The 19,276-nt window shown below is 41.3% G+C and overlaps 1 protein-coding gene across 1 annotated transcript in view; it reads right to left on the bottom strand.

The window, feature by feature from the left end:
* The window catches only part of ADAM12 (ADAM metallopeptidase domain 12), a 159,407-nt gene that overhangs the window by 3,396 nt on the left and 136,735 nt on the right, over positions 1-19,276 (bottom strand). The window contains 4 exon segments of the mRNA XM_032224824.1: positions 1,213-1,343; positions 13,496-13,678; positions 15,726-15,837; positions 18,516-18,648. Coding sequence (XP_032080715.1) covers positions 1,213-1,343; positions 13,496-13,678; positions 15,726-15,837; positions 18,516-18,648 — 559 coding nt within the window.

Here is a 19,276-nt window from a genome sequence, read left to right as displayed (position 1 = left end):
TCATAGGTCCTAGTTGGGGTTACTTTAAAATGGCCCAGAATATCTGGCAGGACCACATTGCACTGTACTACAGTTCTTGCACTGATTACCAATCAGCTTTTGAATGCAATTTAAACTCTTGCTTTTAACCTATAGGGTCTTGAGCTCGGGAGCAGATTATCTTCATAATCTTCAGCTAGAATCAGCCTGACCAAAATGATCTGGGAGAAGCAGCTTGCAGTTTTCGCACTGTGGGGAGGTGAGGGTGGCAGCTACAGAGCAGGAGATATTGTTTGTTGGCGACCCTTTGGAATAATTGCACTTAGATTGGTTTCCTCCCCACCTATTATAGAAATTGCTTAAAAGATCTCTTTGATAGAATTTTGGGTGTGATGTCTTTCATTTCTAATGTCTTTCAATTATATTTTACTTTTGAAATTTACATGACTTATAATACACACACACACATATATATTATTGGGTTTCTGTCTGGATGGTCTCTTGTGACGAGCCGATAGAGAAAGGAAACAGTAGGCTTCCTCCCATATTTAGGCATACCAGGGGTTGTGACACTAAATACATACCTATTTCCCTGGCTCAGCTGATAAAGGAGGAGAACCTTGTGGCTTAGTGGTTAAAACATCTGCCTAATATGTAATACAGCCCAGGTTCGAATCCCAGTAGGGGTATGGCTAGCTGATGAGAGCTAAATAGCTTGAAATAGATCTATACTAGTCCCCCTTTATTTATTTATCAGCACAAATACAACACACACACACACACACACATATATATATATATATACACATGCATATGCATGCATACATACATACATACATACATCTCTAGACCAATGAAGAGTTGAGACAGTTTTATCTCTTTAGCCTACATGAACCAATTTCGTTGTATTTAAGTACAATGACAATAAAGATTATACTTACGTTAAAAGTGTTAAAATTATGATTTGGGGAATGAGACAAGAAATAGTTTTTTTTCACAGTATTAAAACCTGCTAAATTAAATAGTCAAGATTCAGGGCAGAGAAAAGGAAGTTTTTTAATACTGCATAGTCCCAGTCTGCGATGGATCGGTTTATACTGAAGTTGATTTTTCACGTGACGTGTTTATTGCAAAATTAAACCGCTTTGTGCATCAAAGTGCTCATAAAATCTTACTTGGATGGCTTCCATTAAGAGTTCAGTGTGAAACAGAATAAGAGATAACCAAACTAACCTGACAGGAGCAATTTGAGGCATAGGTTTTGGAAGCTCAAACGTTGTCCTAGAACTAGGTTTAAACTGTACAGCTTTGTTCTGAGGATTAGCAGGCAAAGGCTTCTGAGGAGGACTTGGTTTGCAAGATTCCTGCAACGTGGGAACAAAATCACAATATTGTTGCAATTCATTGATTTACACAAACATTTCTTTTAATAGATTTTATCCATGTACAATGCAGTCAATGATAAAGCACCAAAAACATTGTTTATTATGAAGGGTATTATAAAGAATGTTGCTAAACAATTCTTCAAAATTTTGTAGTTATAGTTTGTGATAGTTCAGCCAAAAAACTGAAGCTCCTTTTGATTTAGATTTTAATGTTTCTATTATTCTTCATCCTGCCCATCCCTCATAACATGCTTTAGTTGAAACAAACATTTGCATTATATGAATTTCCATGATTTCTATTTCTAGTAAATAATAAAAAAAAACACATTAAGAAAAAATACCGTCAGGAAGGACTTCTTGGAAAGTATTCAGGGGAGCTATGAAAGAGCTGGCAAATCTCTTTGGCAAAAATGCATGCCTCTTTTTTTTTTTAGCATTCAAAGCTATCAAATCTTTTAAAATGCTTTACCTACATAAATCTGTTCTTTATTTCAAAAAGAGAACATGACAAGGCACCTGATAAATGCGCCAAGAGCGGAAACACAAGAAGATCATTGTGTACATCTGTCATTGGGACATTTCCAAATTATAGCAATTTAATATCACTTTTCTGCCAGGCAGCCTGCTAAACGTTATCCTGTCAGTTATACCATGGCCCCTTTCCTATTAACTGTCTTGAAAATAAAACCCAAATTCTTATCAATTCTCATATTCCCCAAAAGGATGCAAGAACCAATAAGCATTTTATCAATATAGAACAATTAGCAGGTGCCAGAGCTAAGGCATAACTTCAGATAAAATGTAAAGTTAAATAGAAGCCTGGCTTTATAAATTATAAACTTGGTGATACATCTAGATTCAAGAATGAATAAAAATATCGAACACATTGCTGTTTTTGTTATTTTGATTTATATCCAGCCGTTCTTGCCATAGGAAACTTGAATAGGTAGCGCTGGGTTAATTGAAGTGTTTTCTTAATAGTTACACTCTGCAATAAACAGGTGAAACTCGAAAAATGTACAGGTGAAACTAGAAAAATTAGAATATCGTGCAAAAGTTCATTTATTTCAGTAATGCAACTTAAAAGGTGAAACTAATATATGAGATAAGACTCATTACATGCAAAGCAAGATAGTTCAAGCCGTGATTTGTCATAATTGTGATGATTATGGTTTACAGCTCATGAAAATCCCAAATCCACCATCTCAGAAAATTAGAATATTACATGCAATCAATAAAACAAGGATTGTACATAGATCAATATTGGACCTCTGAAAAGTATAAGCATGCGTATGTACTCAGTACTTGGTTTGGGCCCCTTTTGCAGCAATTACTGCCTCAATGTGGCGTGGCATGGAAGCTATCAACCTGTGGCACTACTGAGGTATTATGGAAGACAAGGATGCTTCAATAGCGGCCTTCAGCTCTTCTGCATTGTTCAGTTCCATGTCTCTCATCTTTCTCTTGGCAATGCCCCATAGATTCTCTATGGGGTTCAGGTCAGGCGAGTTTGCTGGCCAATCAAGCACAGTAATCCCACAGTCATTGAACCAGGTTTTGGTGCTTTTGGCAGTGTGGGCAGGTGTCAAGTCCTGCTGGAAAATGAAGTCAGCATCCCCATAAAGCTCGTCTGCAGAAGGAAGCATGAAGTGCTCCAAAATCTCTTGGTAGATGGCTGCATTGACCCTGGACTTAATGAAGCACAATGGACCAACACCAGCAGGTGACATGGCTCCCCAAATCAACACAGACTGTAGAAACTTCACACTGGAATTCAAGCATCTTGCAGTGTGTGCCTCTCCGTTCTTCCTCCATACTCTGGGTCCTTGGTTTCTGAATGAGATGCAAAAGTTGCTCTCATCAGAAAAGAGGACTTTGGACCACTGAGCAACATTGACCAGGTCTGTTTTTTTTTTTAGCCCAGGTAAGACGCTTCTGACATTTGTTGTTCAGGAGCGGCTTGACAAGAGGAATACGACATTTGAAGCCCATGTCCAGGATCCATCTGTGTGTGGTGGCTCTTGATGCACAGACTCCAGCCTCAGTCCACTCCTTGTGAAAGTCCCCAACACTTTTGAATGGCCTTTTCCTGACAATCCTCTCCAGGCTGCGGTCATCCCTGCTGCTTGTGCATCTTTTTCTTCCACACTTTTCCCTTCCACATAACTTTCTATTAATGTGCTTTGATACAGCACTTTGGGAACATCCAACTTCTCTTGCAATTACCTTTTGAGGCTTTCCCTCCTTATGGAAGGTGTCAATGATGGTTTTCTGCACAACTGTCAGGTCAGCAGTCTTCCCCATGATTGTGATTCCTACTGAACCAGACTGAGAGACCATTTAAAGGCTCAGGAACCCTTTGCAGGTGTTATGGCTTAATTAGCTGATTAGAGTGGGACACTTTGAGCCTAGAATATTGCACCTTTTCACAATATTCTAATTTTCTGAGATTGTGGATTTGTGGTTTTCATGAGCTATAAGCCATAATCATCACAATTATGACAAATCACGGCTTGAACTATCTTGCTTTGCATGCAATGAGTCTATCTCATATATTAATTTCACCTTTTAAGTTGCATTACTGAAATAAACGAACTTTTGCACGATATTCTAATTTTTCGAGTTTCACCTGTATGTCCTTTAACAGAAAAGGCTGCTATTAAAATTGTATCTGTAATGGACTTTTAAAATGGCTGGCTTTTATAACAGAAAAAAAATATCAGCTTCGATGCCATGTCTTCTGACAGATACATGGAGAAGAAATATTAGTAAAATTTTTATTATATTATAAATCATGGTTGTCTTTTTTATAGCTTCTAGAGCACAACAGACACTTTAAATATATACTGTGTGTTTTGTCATGAAAGAAATGGTGGCTCCAATATTTTTTTTTTTACTTCACTGTAATTTGTTCATTTTTAGTAAGCACACAGTTTCTGAAAATGGCAAAAAACAATCTCCGAATACAACTGCAAAGAGCCAAGGTGGCGCAGTGGTTAAATGCAGCACTGCAGGCTACTGCTAGATCAGCAGGTCAGCGGTTCAAATCTCACCGGCTCAGGGTTGACTCAGCCTTCCATCCTTCCGAGGTGGGTAAAATGAGGACCCAGATTGTTGGGGGCAATATGCTGACTCTCTGTAAACCGCTTAGAGAGGCCTGAAAGGCCTATGAAGCGGTATATAAGTCTACTGCTATTGCTATTGCTAAAAATTGGACTCTTATCTACAGATATGCTTGCTTGTGAGGCACAACAATGTTATTCAATACCTTCAGCAATTTTCTTGCAGAGGATGAAATTATAACAGCCTTTTACCATTTATTTATTTATAATTTATCAAACAAACTTATTCTCCCTTAGGCATGGAAACCTACTAGGTGACTCACTGGCCTTTCGCTCTTACTCACTTCACTTTTTTTTTATTGTAAGGAAAATAGGAGAAAGGAACATTATGTGTGCAAGTTCAGTTTTACAAAATAAAAGAAGGTCTTATAAATCCAATAAAGTAAGAAGTAAATTAGCTTTATTCTTTAATCAACTAACATCTATAATTATGCTGTATATCAGAGATGGGGCAGACAGATAGGATATTATCTGAGAGTGAAACGGGCAATAGCTAAATTAGATAAATGGGGAAAGTCCTACTATTAAAAATTCTACACTATAGTCTTTGTCCGGTATTTGCTTGTGTTTATGAACTTTATTTGACTGAAACCATCCAGATTCTAGGCGCTTACAGAATTTACATAGTGAAAACAGAATGCAAAATTAGAGTAAAGTTAATTACAATAGGAAGTAAAAGTTAAAAGTTAAAGTTGCTCAAAATTGTGTCATAGTTTACATAAATTTCCAAACTCTCTGTAGAAGAGATCCTTCACATGCATCTGGAAAACTATGGATGGTGTTTCAGAAGGAAGCTATTCCAAAGTTTGGGAGATGCCATCACGCTCCCTCATCCTGTACCTCCTCTTATCGGGGGACACTTACCTCTCTCTAATTGTCTACGTAAGACAAATAGAAACTAATCAGGAAAGTGGTCCCTAAAATACTCCCAGACCCCGAACCATATATACTCTTATAGTGACTGGCACTTTGAATTAAATGCAAAGGTCTACACTTTGTAATGCAACACCTACAATAGAGATACGATATGGCTGTGTTATGGCTCATCATTAAGCAAGCATGCCTCTGTGCACCAGGCCAGCTCAAGCTTCTGGGTCAGTGATGGGTTTCAAAAATTGTTCAAACCTACTCTGTGGGTGTGGCCTCCTTTGTGGGAGTGGCTTGCCGCCCATGTGACCGGATATGAAGATGCCGACGACACTTGTCAGAATCACCTTAAATTACCTCACACACAGCACTGGCATGCATAAGAATATGATGTAAACTTGTTCTTTAAAAGGCATCTTTGGTTTGCGTTAAAACAACTTCAACACACACAATGTTCTGATTGCACCACAAACGCAGTAGTCATCCTTACCTTTCACAGAGGCACTGAGTTTTATAAATAGGAGCATGATAGTGTAGAATAATCATATCCAAGGACCAGTGGTGGGTTTCAAAATTTTTTGGAACCTCTTCTGTAGGCGTGGCCTGCTTTCCGGGTCCACTGGTGGAACCTCTTCTAACCGGTTCAGTAGATTTGACGAACCGGTTCTACCGAATAGGTGCGAACTGGTAGGAACCCACCTCTGTTCTGGGTGGTCTTCATGTACATCTCCAAGCAGAGCAAATTACAGTAATCTAATTTAGGCTTATTTTTAAGACAAGGACCTGATCAACTGCCTTTTGGTGATGTTCTTCTGTGTCTTCAGTAAACAGATGTAGGTAAGGCTCCAGGATCAGACCGCATTACATTATTAAGGGGGGGGGACTCCAGAGTAAATTGTACATCATGCTAGCACATATCTATGGCAACTTATTCTTAATTCTAAAGCTGAGTTTTTGCTCGATCCAGTCAAAAGTAGGCTTAAGATGGAAGAAATGATTTGGAATAATACAAAGTTGTAGGCCAAGATAACAACTAACAGTGTGCTTGTACTGTATGGGTAAAAAAACAGAACTTGCAAATCAGTGAAGTAACATAATCACATAATTAACTGACCGACAGTTTTGTTTGTTTGCTTGCTTATTACCAAGTTTCAGGGACAGCTGGTGGTTAGGTCAAACTGCTGTAATCATCAAGGACATTAAGCCCATCCATAGCAGGAGCTAGTCCTGACTAGTTGACTCAAAAAGCAAAGGTTAGCTCATACTACTGCAATGTGCTCTACATGGGGCAGCCCTTGAAGAGCATTCGGAGACTTCAGCTTGTCCAGAATGTGGGTGCACCTCAGTACACCCACGTTACACCTATCCTCCGCGAGCTGCACTGGCTGCCTATTGGTCTTCGGATACGCTTCAAGGCGCTAGTCGTCACTTATAAAGCCCTTCATGGTATTGGACCTGGGTACTTGAGAGACCGCCTGCTGCCAATTACCTCCAATAGACCACTTAGATCCCACAGATTAGGCCTCCACTGGCCAATGCTGACTGGCGACCACCCGGAGGGGGGCCTTCTCTGTGGCTGCTCCGGCCCTCTGGAACGAGCTCCCTGTGGAGATTCGGACCCTCACCACCCTCCAGGCTTTCCGCAAAGCCCTTAAAACCTGGCTCTTCCGACAGGCCTGGGGCTGATGAGTTCCTGTCCCCGCTCGAATGGTGTGTCTGTTGAGTTGTTTTTAAAATTGTGGTATTGTTTGTCTATGTCTTTTTTCCCTATTTATATCCCCTATCCCCCCTGACTTGGGTTGTGAGCCGCCCTGAGTCCCTTCTGGGAAAAGGGCGGCATAGAAATATAATAAATTCAATTCAATTCAATATGTAACTTTAACTTTAACTTTTAATAGATTTATATGCCACCCAATCCCGTAGGACTCCGGGCGGCTTACAGAAAAAGTTAATATAGGAGTTAAAATAAAGAACAATTTAAAAAGAAACAATTTAAAAGAACGCACCATACATTCAGTCTAGGTGGGGCTGGACCTCATTCATAGAGTCAACAGCCCCAGGCCTGCCGGAATAGCCAGGTTTTAGTGGCTTTTCGGAAGGCCGAGAGAGTGGGAAGGGTCCGGATCTCTACGGGTAGGTCATTCCACAGGGCCGGAGCAGCTACAGAGAAGGCTCTCCCCCAAGAGGCCGCCAGCCGGCATTGTCCGGTCGACGGCACCCAGAGAAGGCCCAGTCTGTGAGTTCTTATTGGCCGTTGGGAGGTATGTAGCAGGAGACGGTCTCCCAGATATCCAGGTCCTAGGCCATGTAGGGCTTTAAAGTTGATGACCAGCACCTTGAAGTGTGTGCGGAGACCGATCGGTAGCCAGTGCAGCTTGTGGAGGATAGGTGTAATATGGGTGTATCTAGGTACACCCATAATCGCTCGCGCGGCTGCGTTCTGGACTAACTGTAGGGTTCCACCACAAATCCGTGAAGCCCTTATCCGCGGAGACATAAGCGCGAAGACTAATTCAAGCCGTTCGAAGCGCTAAGGAAAAACGCGACCCTACCGCGATGACATAATCGCGGCGAGCAAATCCACGCATTCCCAAGCACTCAGTACCCTATACCTAACCCTAAACCTAACCCTAAACATAACCCTAAACCTAACCCTAAACATAACCCTAAAACAAACCCCTAAACCTAATCCTAACCCTTACCTTAATTGAAATCGGCTTTCTGCTGCGGCGCCGTTTTAAAGCGCCCTTCTGTTGCCGCGCTGTTGTTGCGGCGGGGATGACGCGCGGTGATGATGTCGCGGCTTTAGCGACGCGCATATGTCTCCGTAGATAAGTGCTTCGCAGTTTTGTCATACCACGAACTGTAGTCTCCAAACACTTTTCAAGGGCAGCCCCATGTAAAGCGCATTACAGTAATCGAGCTTGGAGGTGACGAGGGCATGAGTGACCATTCGAAGTGCCTCCCTATGTGGGTTTATCTACCCACATAAACACTTCATACTGCCTTAATATGGATAGAAATACAAATCAGGCAAATAATGCTAAAGATAAATTATGAAGAGGGAAAATCCTCTGCAAGAAACCATCCATTCTCTAGTTTCCCTCTAAGCGAAATTGCATTTTTTTTAATAGTCTGGCTCAGACAATACTAGGGAAGCGAATGAACAAAAACAAGATCAAAGTAATTTCAGTAGAGAGACTGTGGCAATTGCTGGAAAAAAACAAAAACTGCCAGCTGCATCATATAGTTCCAGCCCAGTGCTTGCAAAAGATAATGAGGTGGTATCATAATTAACACCACCACATTCAGGAGGTTTGTAAACAGCAGGAGATGGAATAATGTACTATTCAATTCATGCTTCTTTACAAAAAAAAATATCTAGGTTTGTGTGGTCTGACTAAACAGATTCCATCAAAAAGTTACTCTACTGTGTACTGATTTTTGAAGGAATGTGAAAGCTGGCTGAATCGATGCCATTTTTTTCCCCAGCTGTAAAATCTCCAAATAAAGAGATAAAAGTTTAAACAGTGGCAACTTCAGAATTATCAAAATGTTACAAATGAAATATCAAACTTTATAGATTTCTTCAAGCTAGCATTTAGGTGAAACAAAACCAGCAAGGTTACGGAACATACTCTGCTTTTAATCGTTTTTTATGAAATGCAATTGTGGTCAATCTGTGGGATTGGTTGAATGTTTCAAATGTTATTGTAACTCTCAAAAATTATGCTGGGGTTTTGAGGCTGGCTGTACCCTCGAATGCTTTCAACAAATCAACGGAGCTGCGATCAGAACATGCGAAGTGGTTAGGCTACCATCCTAGTAAAAGAGCAATAATAACACCAAGGAAAAAACAGATGGAAGGATGGTTGGCTCAGGAAAGTATAGCTCTGATCAAATCAAATTGAACAAATTAAAAAAGTTGCAATCTGAGAACCAAATAATATATCGTGGCACGACAATTCCGCGCTCGTCAAAATAGCGGTGATAAAACCACGTCGCTAAAGCTGCGACGTCATCACTGCGCGTCATCACTGCCGCGACAACAGCGCGGCGACAGAAGGGCGTTTTAAAACAGCGCGGCGGCAGAAAGCCAATTTAAATTAAGGTTAGGTTAGGGGTTAGGTTTAGGGTTAGGTTTAGGGTTAGGTTTAGGGTTAGGTTTAGGGTTAGGTTTAGGGTTAGGTTTAGGGTTAGGTTTAGGGTTAGGTTAGGCTGAGTGCTTCGGAAGGCGCGGATTTGCCCTCCGCCCTTTTGTCAGCGCGGTAAGGTTGCATTTGCTTTAGCGATTTGGACGGCGCGGATTAGCACTCACGCTTATGTCTCCGTGGATAAGGGCTTCGCGGAATTGTGGTGGAACCATAATATATAGCCGGCAAAACCTTAGGACACTGGACAATGTCCTAAGATACGTAATTCTGGACAGGGCGAACTACATATGACAGCTCATTTTCAGATTCCTTCCAAAATGGACATTTCATCCGTTGGAGTCAAGCCTTGTGATGCTATTGTTTCTTGTCAGAAATGAGTGTTTTAACACATTCATAATATGTGTTTTCACATGTATATTTTCCACAATATCAATCCAATTCAGTTAAAAAGCATATTAGTGGCTCATGGTGCAGAAGTGTCTGCAGAGAGACAAAGAGAATATTGTGTCAATCCCCATTTGCCATTGTGTATGTACTGTGGGAAGTTATCACCCAGCCCTCTCCCAGAAAAATGAAATATCCTAGGAAATATTGAAAAGGCAGAATATTTCTCTGGATGTGAGGAGAAAGAAACATGTTTTAAAAGAATAGTTGCCTGTAGCTTCCTGCCCATCCCCACTGTTAATGGGCCAGGCTAGCCCACTTTACATAATAAAGACTTCTCCACTGCAGCCCCGGGGGGGGATGGGAGTAAAGGCATGATAATGTTGGAACTTTACTCAACTGACCACAAGGCATTTGAGAACTCATCACAGCCTAGAGAGTTGCCCCTGCATGGCCCCCATGGGAGTCTGACAACCAATCAGACTACATTTCTTACACAGGAACAGGAAACAGAGAGGTGGGACTAAACAGGTTATAAAAAGCCTAGCAAGCCCCTCCCTCAGCCCTTCTCTTCTTCTCCACCAACATTGAAGCATGTGATCACCGTTTCTGTTCAGGGTTCAAGCCACGTGGTCCTGTCCACCAATAAACCATCTTTCCAAGCAGCCTCCATGTCTCCAGTATCATTTTCCCCACTTGGAGCCGAACCCAGAAGGACATTTCTTTCAACAGTACTATGATGTCTCATGTGTATAAAAGGGGCAGAGCTTACAATGCAATATGACACTGCTTGTGTCATTGTGATGACTGTAGAATGTTGCAGATTTAGGATTTTTTTAGGATTTTATTGAGGATTTATATGCCGCCCTTTTCCCTGAGGGGACTCAGGGCGGCTTACAACAATGAGGGGAAGGGAGTGCAAGACAAGACTTAAAAAGAAAAAGAATCGTGAATAAAAGAAAATTATCCATAAAAACACAACATTCACTCAACATTCGGGCGGGGTGAGAGTAATCCTATCCCCAGGCCTGACGGGATAGCCAGGTCTTGAGGGCTGTGCGGAAGGCCTGGACTGTGGTGAGGGTACGGATCTCCACGGGGAGGTTGTTCCATAATGTCGGAGCTGCAACTGAGAAGGCTCTCCTCCGCGTAGTCGCCAGTCGGCACTGACTGGCGGATGGAATTCGGAGGAGGCCTACTCTGTGCGATCTGATGGGACGCAGGGAGGTAATTGGCAGGAGGCGGTCTCTCAAATAGTCAGATCCACTACCATGGAGCGCTTTATAGGTGGTAAGTAAGACCTTGAAGTGCACCCGACGATCAACAGGTAGCCAGCGCAGCTCACGGAGGATTGGTGTTATATGGGCGAACCGTGGTGCCTCTACCCCCCTGGTTTCCAGGATGAATCAGCTGAGAGCATAGGCTGAACGCAATATCTCATCTGTGGATCTCTGCTAAAACTACTCAAATAAACCATCCATTATTTAGAGACGAGTGACATCCAGTTCTTCTGACCCAAAGCGGCAATGTGCCTTGGAGAGGATTGTTGGCACGCTAACTGCATCTTTCAGCACTCCCTTAAAGAAGCTTCGGTTTCTTTATGTTTCAATTATGAAAGCATCAATAGAGTGTGACAGTATCAATGTAGCTTGTCACTGCTTCTTTAATGCCTCTTTAGTTCAAACATGTTTTCTGTGATCATGCAGCTGGTGCAAACGCAGAAGAAGGTGAAGCTTTTTTTCCAGTGATGTGCCAAAAAGTGCACCCACATTCCCTCTAACGCAGTTTTTCTGCTTTGAATCACTTCTCTACTTCCGCTTCTCTTCAACAATGATCCTCCCGTTTTACAACTTTGGCACCAATACCTCCACATTAATCCCATTGCAAGATCTAACAATGACACGTACAAGCCCAGTGATTTTTCTTGGAGCGAGAATAGAAATAGCAATAGCGCTTAGATTTATATACCATTTTACAGTGCTTTACAGCCCTCTCTAAGCGGTTTACAGAGTCAGCATATTGCCCAGAGGTGGGTTCCTACCAGTTCGCACCTATTCGGTAGAACCGGTTCGTCAAATCTACCGAACCGGTTAGAAGAGGTTCCACCAGTGGACCCGGAAAGCAGGCCACACCTACAGAAGAGGTTCCAAAAATTTTTGAAACCCACCACTGGTCCTTGGATATGATTATTCTACACTATCATGCTTCTATTTATAAAACTCAGTGCCTCTGTGAAAAGTAAGGATGGCTACTGCGTTTGTGGTGCAATCAGAACATTGCGTGTGTTGAAGTTGTTTTAATGCAAACCAAAGATGCCTTTTAAAAAACAAGTTTACATCCTATTCTTATGCAGGCCAGTGCTGTGTGTGAGATAATTTAAGGTGGTTCTGACAAGTGTCGTCGGCATCTTCATATCCAGTCACATGGGCGGCAAGCCACTCCCATTCGGTCACATGGGCACCAAGCCACTCCCACAAAGGAGGCCACACCCACAGAGTAGGTTCGAACGATTTTTGAAACCCACCACTGATATTGCCCCCAACAATCTGGATCCTCATTTTACTGACCTCGGAAGGATGGAAGACTGAGTCAACCTTGAGCCTGGTGAGATTTGAACTGCCAAATTGCAGGCAGCTGGCAGTCAGCAGAAGTAGCTTGCAGTACTGCAATCTAACCACTGAGAGACCGCAGTTCACACGAAGAAGCCAAGATGGAAGACAGTCCTGGCATTGTTTAATTCTAGACATTTAAATTCTAGAATTTAAACAGCTACTTGACAGCATGTCACAAATATTGTAACAATGGCAGTGGAGGAAGACATGTGGACAGAGGTGGGTTCCTACCAATTCGTACCTATTCGGTAGAACCGGTTCATCAAATCTACCGAACCGGTTAGAAGAGGTTCCACCAGTGGACCCGGAAAGCAGGCCACACCTACAGAAGAGGTTCCAACATTTTTTGAAACCCACCACTGGTCCTTGGATATGATTATTCTACACTATCATGCTCCTATTTATAAAACTCAGTGCCTCTGTGAAAGGTAAGGATGACTACTGCGTTTGTGGTGCAATCGGAACATTGCGTGTGTTAAAGTTGTTTTAACGCAAACCAAAGATGCCTTTTAAAAAACAAGTTTACATCATATTCTTATGCATGCCAGTGCTGTGTGTGAGGTAATTTAAGGTGGTTCTGACAAGTGTCATCGGCATCTTCATATCCGGTCACATGGGCAGCAAGCCACTCCCATCCGGTCACATGGGTGGCAAGCCACTCCCACAAAGGAGGCCACACCCACAGAGTAGGTTCGAACAATTTTTGAAACCCACCACTGCATGTGGAGGGTGACTGGGAATGATTAGATGAGCTAGAATCAATTCTGCTTAGTGTATCCATTCAGAATGAAATCAACCAGTGAAGAAATGCCCAAAGAGATCAAGATTGAAACTGTTCAGGGTTTTCTTGACTGCAGCAGACAGATAGAAATAAAAGAACTAGAATGGGCTATTTATTCTCCATTCAACAGCAAGAAATCTCAATTTACTCTGGGCCTCTGGAATTTGCAGGTTCTGTAGAAATGGAGGGGGGGGGACAGGACGCAACCTACCAGGTCAAATTTCAGAGGGGGCTTTGTGGGCAGCCCCTTTCCAAACACAGACTGTTGGCTGGAAAGCTCAGAAAGATGTGGCTGGATCCTCTCTGGTGGGCTCCATTTCGATACATCCTGGGCCTTCCCAAAGTAGCCAATATCTCTTTTCTGATACTGGAGCAATTGTTGTATGTTGTTTCTCTGTAGACCATAAAAACAATATGCAAATCAATTGCAATTTAAGTACACTGCGTATGGCACAACTAAAACTAAGCATTTCAAAATTCAGTTTATTGCAATTAAAGAAAAAGCAGATGAGAAGAACCCAAGGAAAAATTAAATGGTATGAAGAAAATCATCTTCCCCACTGAAATAAATGTTAAAATCATTTTGGCTGAATTCTGCCAATATGCTTCTCCTCAGAAATACAAATTAATGGTTAAATGTCACTGCTTTCAGGGCTGGTTTAAACGGCTCTTCCTTTTTAATATGCCCTCTTTATTTTTCCTGAAGTCAACTAACAACCAATTAACAGCTTACTCAAACACTCATCCTTGGATGTTTAAAAAGAATTATTTTTGTCTAACAGAATTGGCTGCAATCCAGAAAGCAGTGCATTTATTTGTCTCAGCTCTTAAAATCTTCGTCTAAAGATGGGAACCAGTATGCATTTTCCAATCTGGCTGTGTTGGTTTTATTTCAGTCATTAACCAAATTTCTGTTTTATAGCAATAGCAATAGCAGTTAGACTTATATACCGTTTCATAGGGCTTTCAGCCCTCTCTAAGCGGTTTACAGAGTCAGCATATCACCCCCACAGTCTGGGTCCTCATTTCACCCACCTCAGAAAGATGGAAGGGTGAGTCAACCTTGAGCCGGTGAGATTTGAACTGCTGAACTGCAGATAACAGTCAGCTGAAGTGGCCTGCAGTACTGCACCCTACCCACTGCGCCACCTGTGGCTTTCTTTATTTGAGAGAGGTTCTATTGGTACATACCTTAGTTGTTTCATGCACAGAATATTGCAATCGTCTCTTGGCGGGTTTTTCTGACATCTTAGGCAAACCAGAACAATGACATTCGGGCTATTCTGGACCCCTAAGTGTTTTTCTCAGACTTCATTGTCTAGGAGGGGTTTTTATTGGCTCCTGAGAATAGCCAAAATCTGTTTTAAACAATAAATGCTCACAGCTAAAGTTTTCTGGTTCATAAGGCGTTTCCAAAGGGCGAGAGGAAAGGAAATAGAAGAGGAACAAGTGATCAAATGCCCATCACTATGTAGCAAGGCAAATCTTGCCCTTTATGTAATTACGTTAAATTGCAATAGGCATTTTGTCAGTTTGCCATCAATGGTACCAACTTCCTAATACCAAGAGGAACCTCCTCCTAAAAACCTCTTGATTTATTAATATTCCACTACAATCCTCTTGACTTATATTCTCTGGGCAGGTTTTTCTTTCGTTTGCCCCCTTAAATGGTTGTATAATTTATTTTATTTAATTAGAATGTTAGTTTAACTAGAAGGATTTGTTTATCCCACCTTGCACTCATTAGGATTTTCAGTTTCAAGGTTAATTCCCTTTTTTTAATAGAAATTCTGGACATATTTGCACTTGTCTGTACTGTAAGGTTATATAGCAATAGCAATAATAGCAGTTAGACTTATATACCGCTTCATAGGGCTTTCAGCCCTCTCTAAGCGGTTTACAGAGTCAGCATATTGCCCCCAACAACAATCCAGGTCCTCATTTTACCCACCTCGGAAGGATGGAAGGCTGAGTCAACCCTGAGCCGGTGAGATTTGAACAGCCGAACTGCAGAACTGCAGTCAGCTGAAGTAGCCTGCAGTGCTGCATTTAACCACTGAGCCACCATTGCACATTTGCAATGGTTAGTGTGCATTAGCCAAAGATATTTCTTTAATTGGCAGGTTGTTACATTCTGAATTCTTTGGGGGAAATGACATTTTTGTAATTGCTGTGTTTCTCTGGCTTGTGCTGCAGGTTGGAAAAGGCTTATAATACATAAATATTGCAAATAATAACTATTGAGAAAAACATTGCAATCGTTTTAATGATATCTAATTAAATATCCTTAGACCATAGGTGCAAACGTTGGAAGAAGGCAACGGCAAATTATTGATAATAAGAAAACGACAGAGATACGTATGTCGATATGGACTCTTGAACCTGAGCTTGACTCAAGGGAATCTTTGACTTTAATTTAAGTTCAACTATGTAAAACCCACCCTGGGTGTGGTTGAATTTTGTGGCTGTTTGTCTGGTTTCTTACTGAGGGATGTTGCGGTATGAACACGATTAGATTCAGATGAACTGGAAGGCCTTGTTTGACTCACAGACCTGCAATGCAAAAACACTCGTTAAAAGATAACTACTGCTTGGAAAGTACAACATCAGGGTTATAGTTTGATACAACGCTCCTGTATCTTTATTTTTTATTAGTAACAGTGACGGCAAAATCCATCCAATACTCTTGCAAGAATAAAATTATTGATTTTTGTTGTTGTTTAGAACCACCAGTCTGTTAAATTAGCTCTGGCAATCTGTGGAAATGCTGCTTTATAGCCCCCAAGGGATACCTCTAATGAAGCTGGTGTTTAAGAAGTAACGACCTTCAATGGGCTGGAGACAAAAGGCTACTTCCAATCTTCCAATATTTCAAGCAAGCAAACGCCTTTTACTTTTTAATTGCTTACCACAAAGCAAAATGAGGAACAACAACAAGAACATCACAAAGTGCTCTGGCCTTGATTTAGAGCCAGGAAAACCCCCAAGCAATTTATATTCACGATAGATACAGTATTTCACACCTTTGCGATGTGCCTACATTATATAAAACAACTACAATTCAATTATCTGCTATAAAGAATGGTATCCACCAAAAGGTAAGCAAACGAGGTTAAACACAATTTTATTTCAAGTATTATATAAGGTTTTCAAGCTCTTGAGGTCTTGAACCTTGGCATTCTTTTTCATGAAATACCAACTGATATCCCTTTCACTTTGTTTAGGTAATTCCTTTCATAATAGGTGAGACAAGAAAGCTTCACTACTTGAGATGAATGAATAGAAGAAAATAACCCCTTCAATATCTTGTCCATTTTAGGTATTAAACCCCCCCCCCCCATCTCTAGTCCCATCCAGTAATGGATTGTCAACTGCTCACTTACAGCAAAATAAGCATATGAATTCCCTGACAAATACAAATACTGGGTTTAATATTTATATGCTTTAACTATGCTTATTGCTTTGTTTTAACTTTGTAGCTTGTTGATCGCCTTGGTAAAAAAAAAGTGGGATATCAATCAAATTAATAAAATAATATCTCCTTCTTAAGAGAGATGTTCCTGGACAAGGGAGGAAAAAATTAATTCCCTACTCCACACCAGCTCCAATCTCATTAAGACTACTTTCCTCAGACGATGCCTTGACATTTTTAAAAAAGAAAGAAATCCAACATGAGAGACACGATGCCTCATTGCTGGCAAAACCAGATTTTATTCTTTTGAGGGACACAATTCTGCAGAGATACTGCACTGATGGGCCAAATCAGAGGTGGGTTCCTACCAGTTCGCACCTATTCGGTAGAACTGGTTCATCAAATCTACAGAACCGGTTAGAAGAGGTTCCACCAGTGGACCCGGAAAGCAGGCCACACCTACAGAAGAGGTTCCAAAATGTTTTGAAACCCACCACTGGTCCTTGGATATGATTATTCTACACTATCATGCTCCTATTTATAAAACTCAGTGCCTCTGTGAAAGGTAAGGATGACTACTGCGTTTGTGGTGCAATCAGAACATTGCGTGTGTTGAAGTTGATTTAACGCAAACCAAAGATGCCTTTTCAAAAACAAGTTTACATCCTATTCTCATGCATGCCAGTGCTGTGTGTGTGGTAATTTAAGGTGGTTCTGACAAGTGTCGTCGGCATCTTCATATCCGGTCACATGGGCGGCAAGCCACTCCCATCCGGTCACATGGGTGGCAAGCCACTCCCACAAAGGAGGCCACACCCACAGAGTAGGTTCCAACAATTTTTGAAACCCACCACTGGGCCAAATGCTAATGGCTACTAGAGTGAAAGCAATTGGTTGATGGAGCTAGAATGCAAAGTGAGTGAGGTTAACTTTTATTTCTCTTTCTGACACATTTTTTCCTTTCTTCTCTTTCCAGGTAATAGCTACAAGCGAAGGAAAATTAAAAAAAAAATACTTTTTATCAAGTGTGTCTTAAGAGTTTTGACCACCCCATGCAGTTTTATACTGTTGCTCCAGGCCACCCATTTCTGCTTTAGTGGATTTTCTGTGTTTTTAATTCCTCTAATAACTCCTCATATGTTGTTTCTGTTTTGAACTAATAGCACCCCCTTTGCTCTTTGACACGCACTTACACTTGTTCAATTTCATGTGCAAATAAAAACAAACTACACATTCACACATTCAGACAGAGCCTCACTTCTGACTGGATAAACCAAAATGTTTCATTGTAATAAATGATACTAGTGAAAGACTATAAATAATAGGGCTATTGGTCTGAGCTCTGAGATTGGCTCTTTGGTTGTAAAGGTTTCATCACCATTAGAGGAGACATCATCTGTGGGCTTTGAAGTGTGCTCATCTATCGGAGCACTGGTCTTTAAATACATTTTTTATGTGATGCAAATTAGTGTGGATGTTATTTGTTCGGCTACTTCTGAGTCATGGTCCGACTTCGGATTGTTTGATTGGCCAGCTATTGTTACTGAGGCATGGTCTTTGGTTTTAAGTACTGTTTATGTGATGTAAATTAGTGTTGTTTGTTTGGATACTGCTGAGTCTGAGTTTCGGTCTGTTGGAATGGCTGGTTGTTGTTTCTGACAAGTGGTCTGATTTCTTTATACCTGAGTTACTTATAATCCAATACATTTCAATATCGATAACACTAATTCTGGAAGACATTGGCCAGCAATAGACAATGGGTAGTTTTTTTTCCCCCTGAGGTTGCAGCTTCAAAAAAGAGCAATGTTAAATACCTTACCTAAGTTTCTCTATTGTAGTCTTCTTATTAATAAAGAGCACTCTAATCAAGGTCTTCCTCTTGAAGTAGACAAGTAAACTGGCCGCCAGAAGGCAGAGGATGGTTATAAGTATTGCAATTAAGCTTCTGTTATCTAAAACAAACAAACCCACAATCCTTAATTAAAAAGAAGATTAAATAAAAAATCACATACTTAGGTTTTCGGGTAACAGTATTCCTAATCTACAATCATGCACACACCCTGAGAGAGAGAGAGACAGAGAGACAGAGAGAGACAGAGAGAGACAGAGAGACAGAGTGAGACAAAGAGACAGAGAGAGACAGAGACACAGACAGAGAAACAGACAGAGAGACAGAGAGAGGCAGAGAGAGAGAAACAGAGAGAGAGAGAGAGACAGACAGAGAGAGGCAGAGACAGAGAGACAGAGAGAGAGACAGAGAGAGACACACAGAGAGAAACAGAGAGAGAGAGAGACAGAGACACAGACAGAGAAACAGACAGACAGAGAGACAGAGAGGCAGAGACAGAGAGACAGAGAGAGACAGAGAGAGAGACAGAGAGAGAGAGAGACAGAGAGACAGAGACAGAGAGACAGAGAGAGACAGAGAGACAGAGAGAGACAGAGAGAGAGAAACAGAGAGAGAGAGAGACAGAGACAGAGAGAGACAGAGAGAGACAGAGAGACAGAGTGAGACAAAGAGGCAGAGAGAGAGAGAGACAGAGAGAGAGACAGACAGAGAGAGACAGAGAGACAGACAGA

Source organism: Thamnophis elegans, chromosome 10 (assembly GCF_009769535.1).
Source record: "Thamnophis elegans isolate rThaEle1 chromosome 10, rThaEle1.pri, whole genome shotgun sequence".
NCBI classification, from domain to species: Eukaryota; Metazoa; Chordata; class Lepidosauria; order Squamata; family Colubridae; genus Thamnophis; species Thamnophis elegans.
The sequence above is the reverse complement of the archived record's forward strand: the minus strand, read 5'-3'. Positions and strand labels throughout refer to the sequence as shown.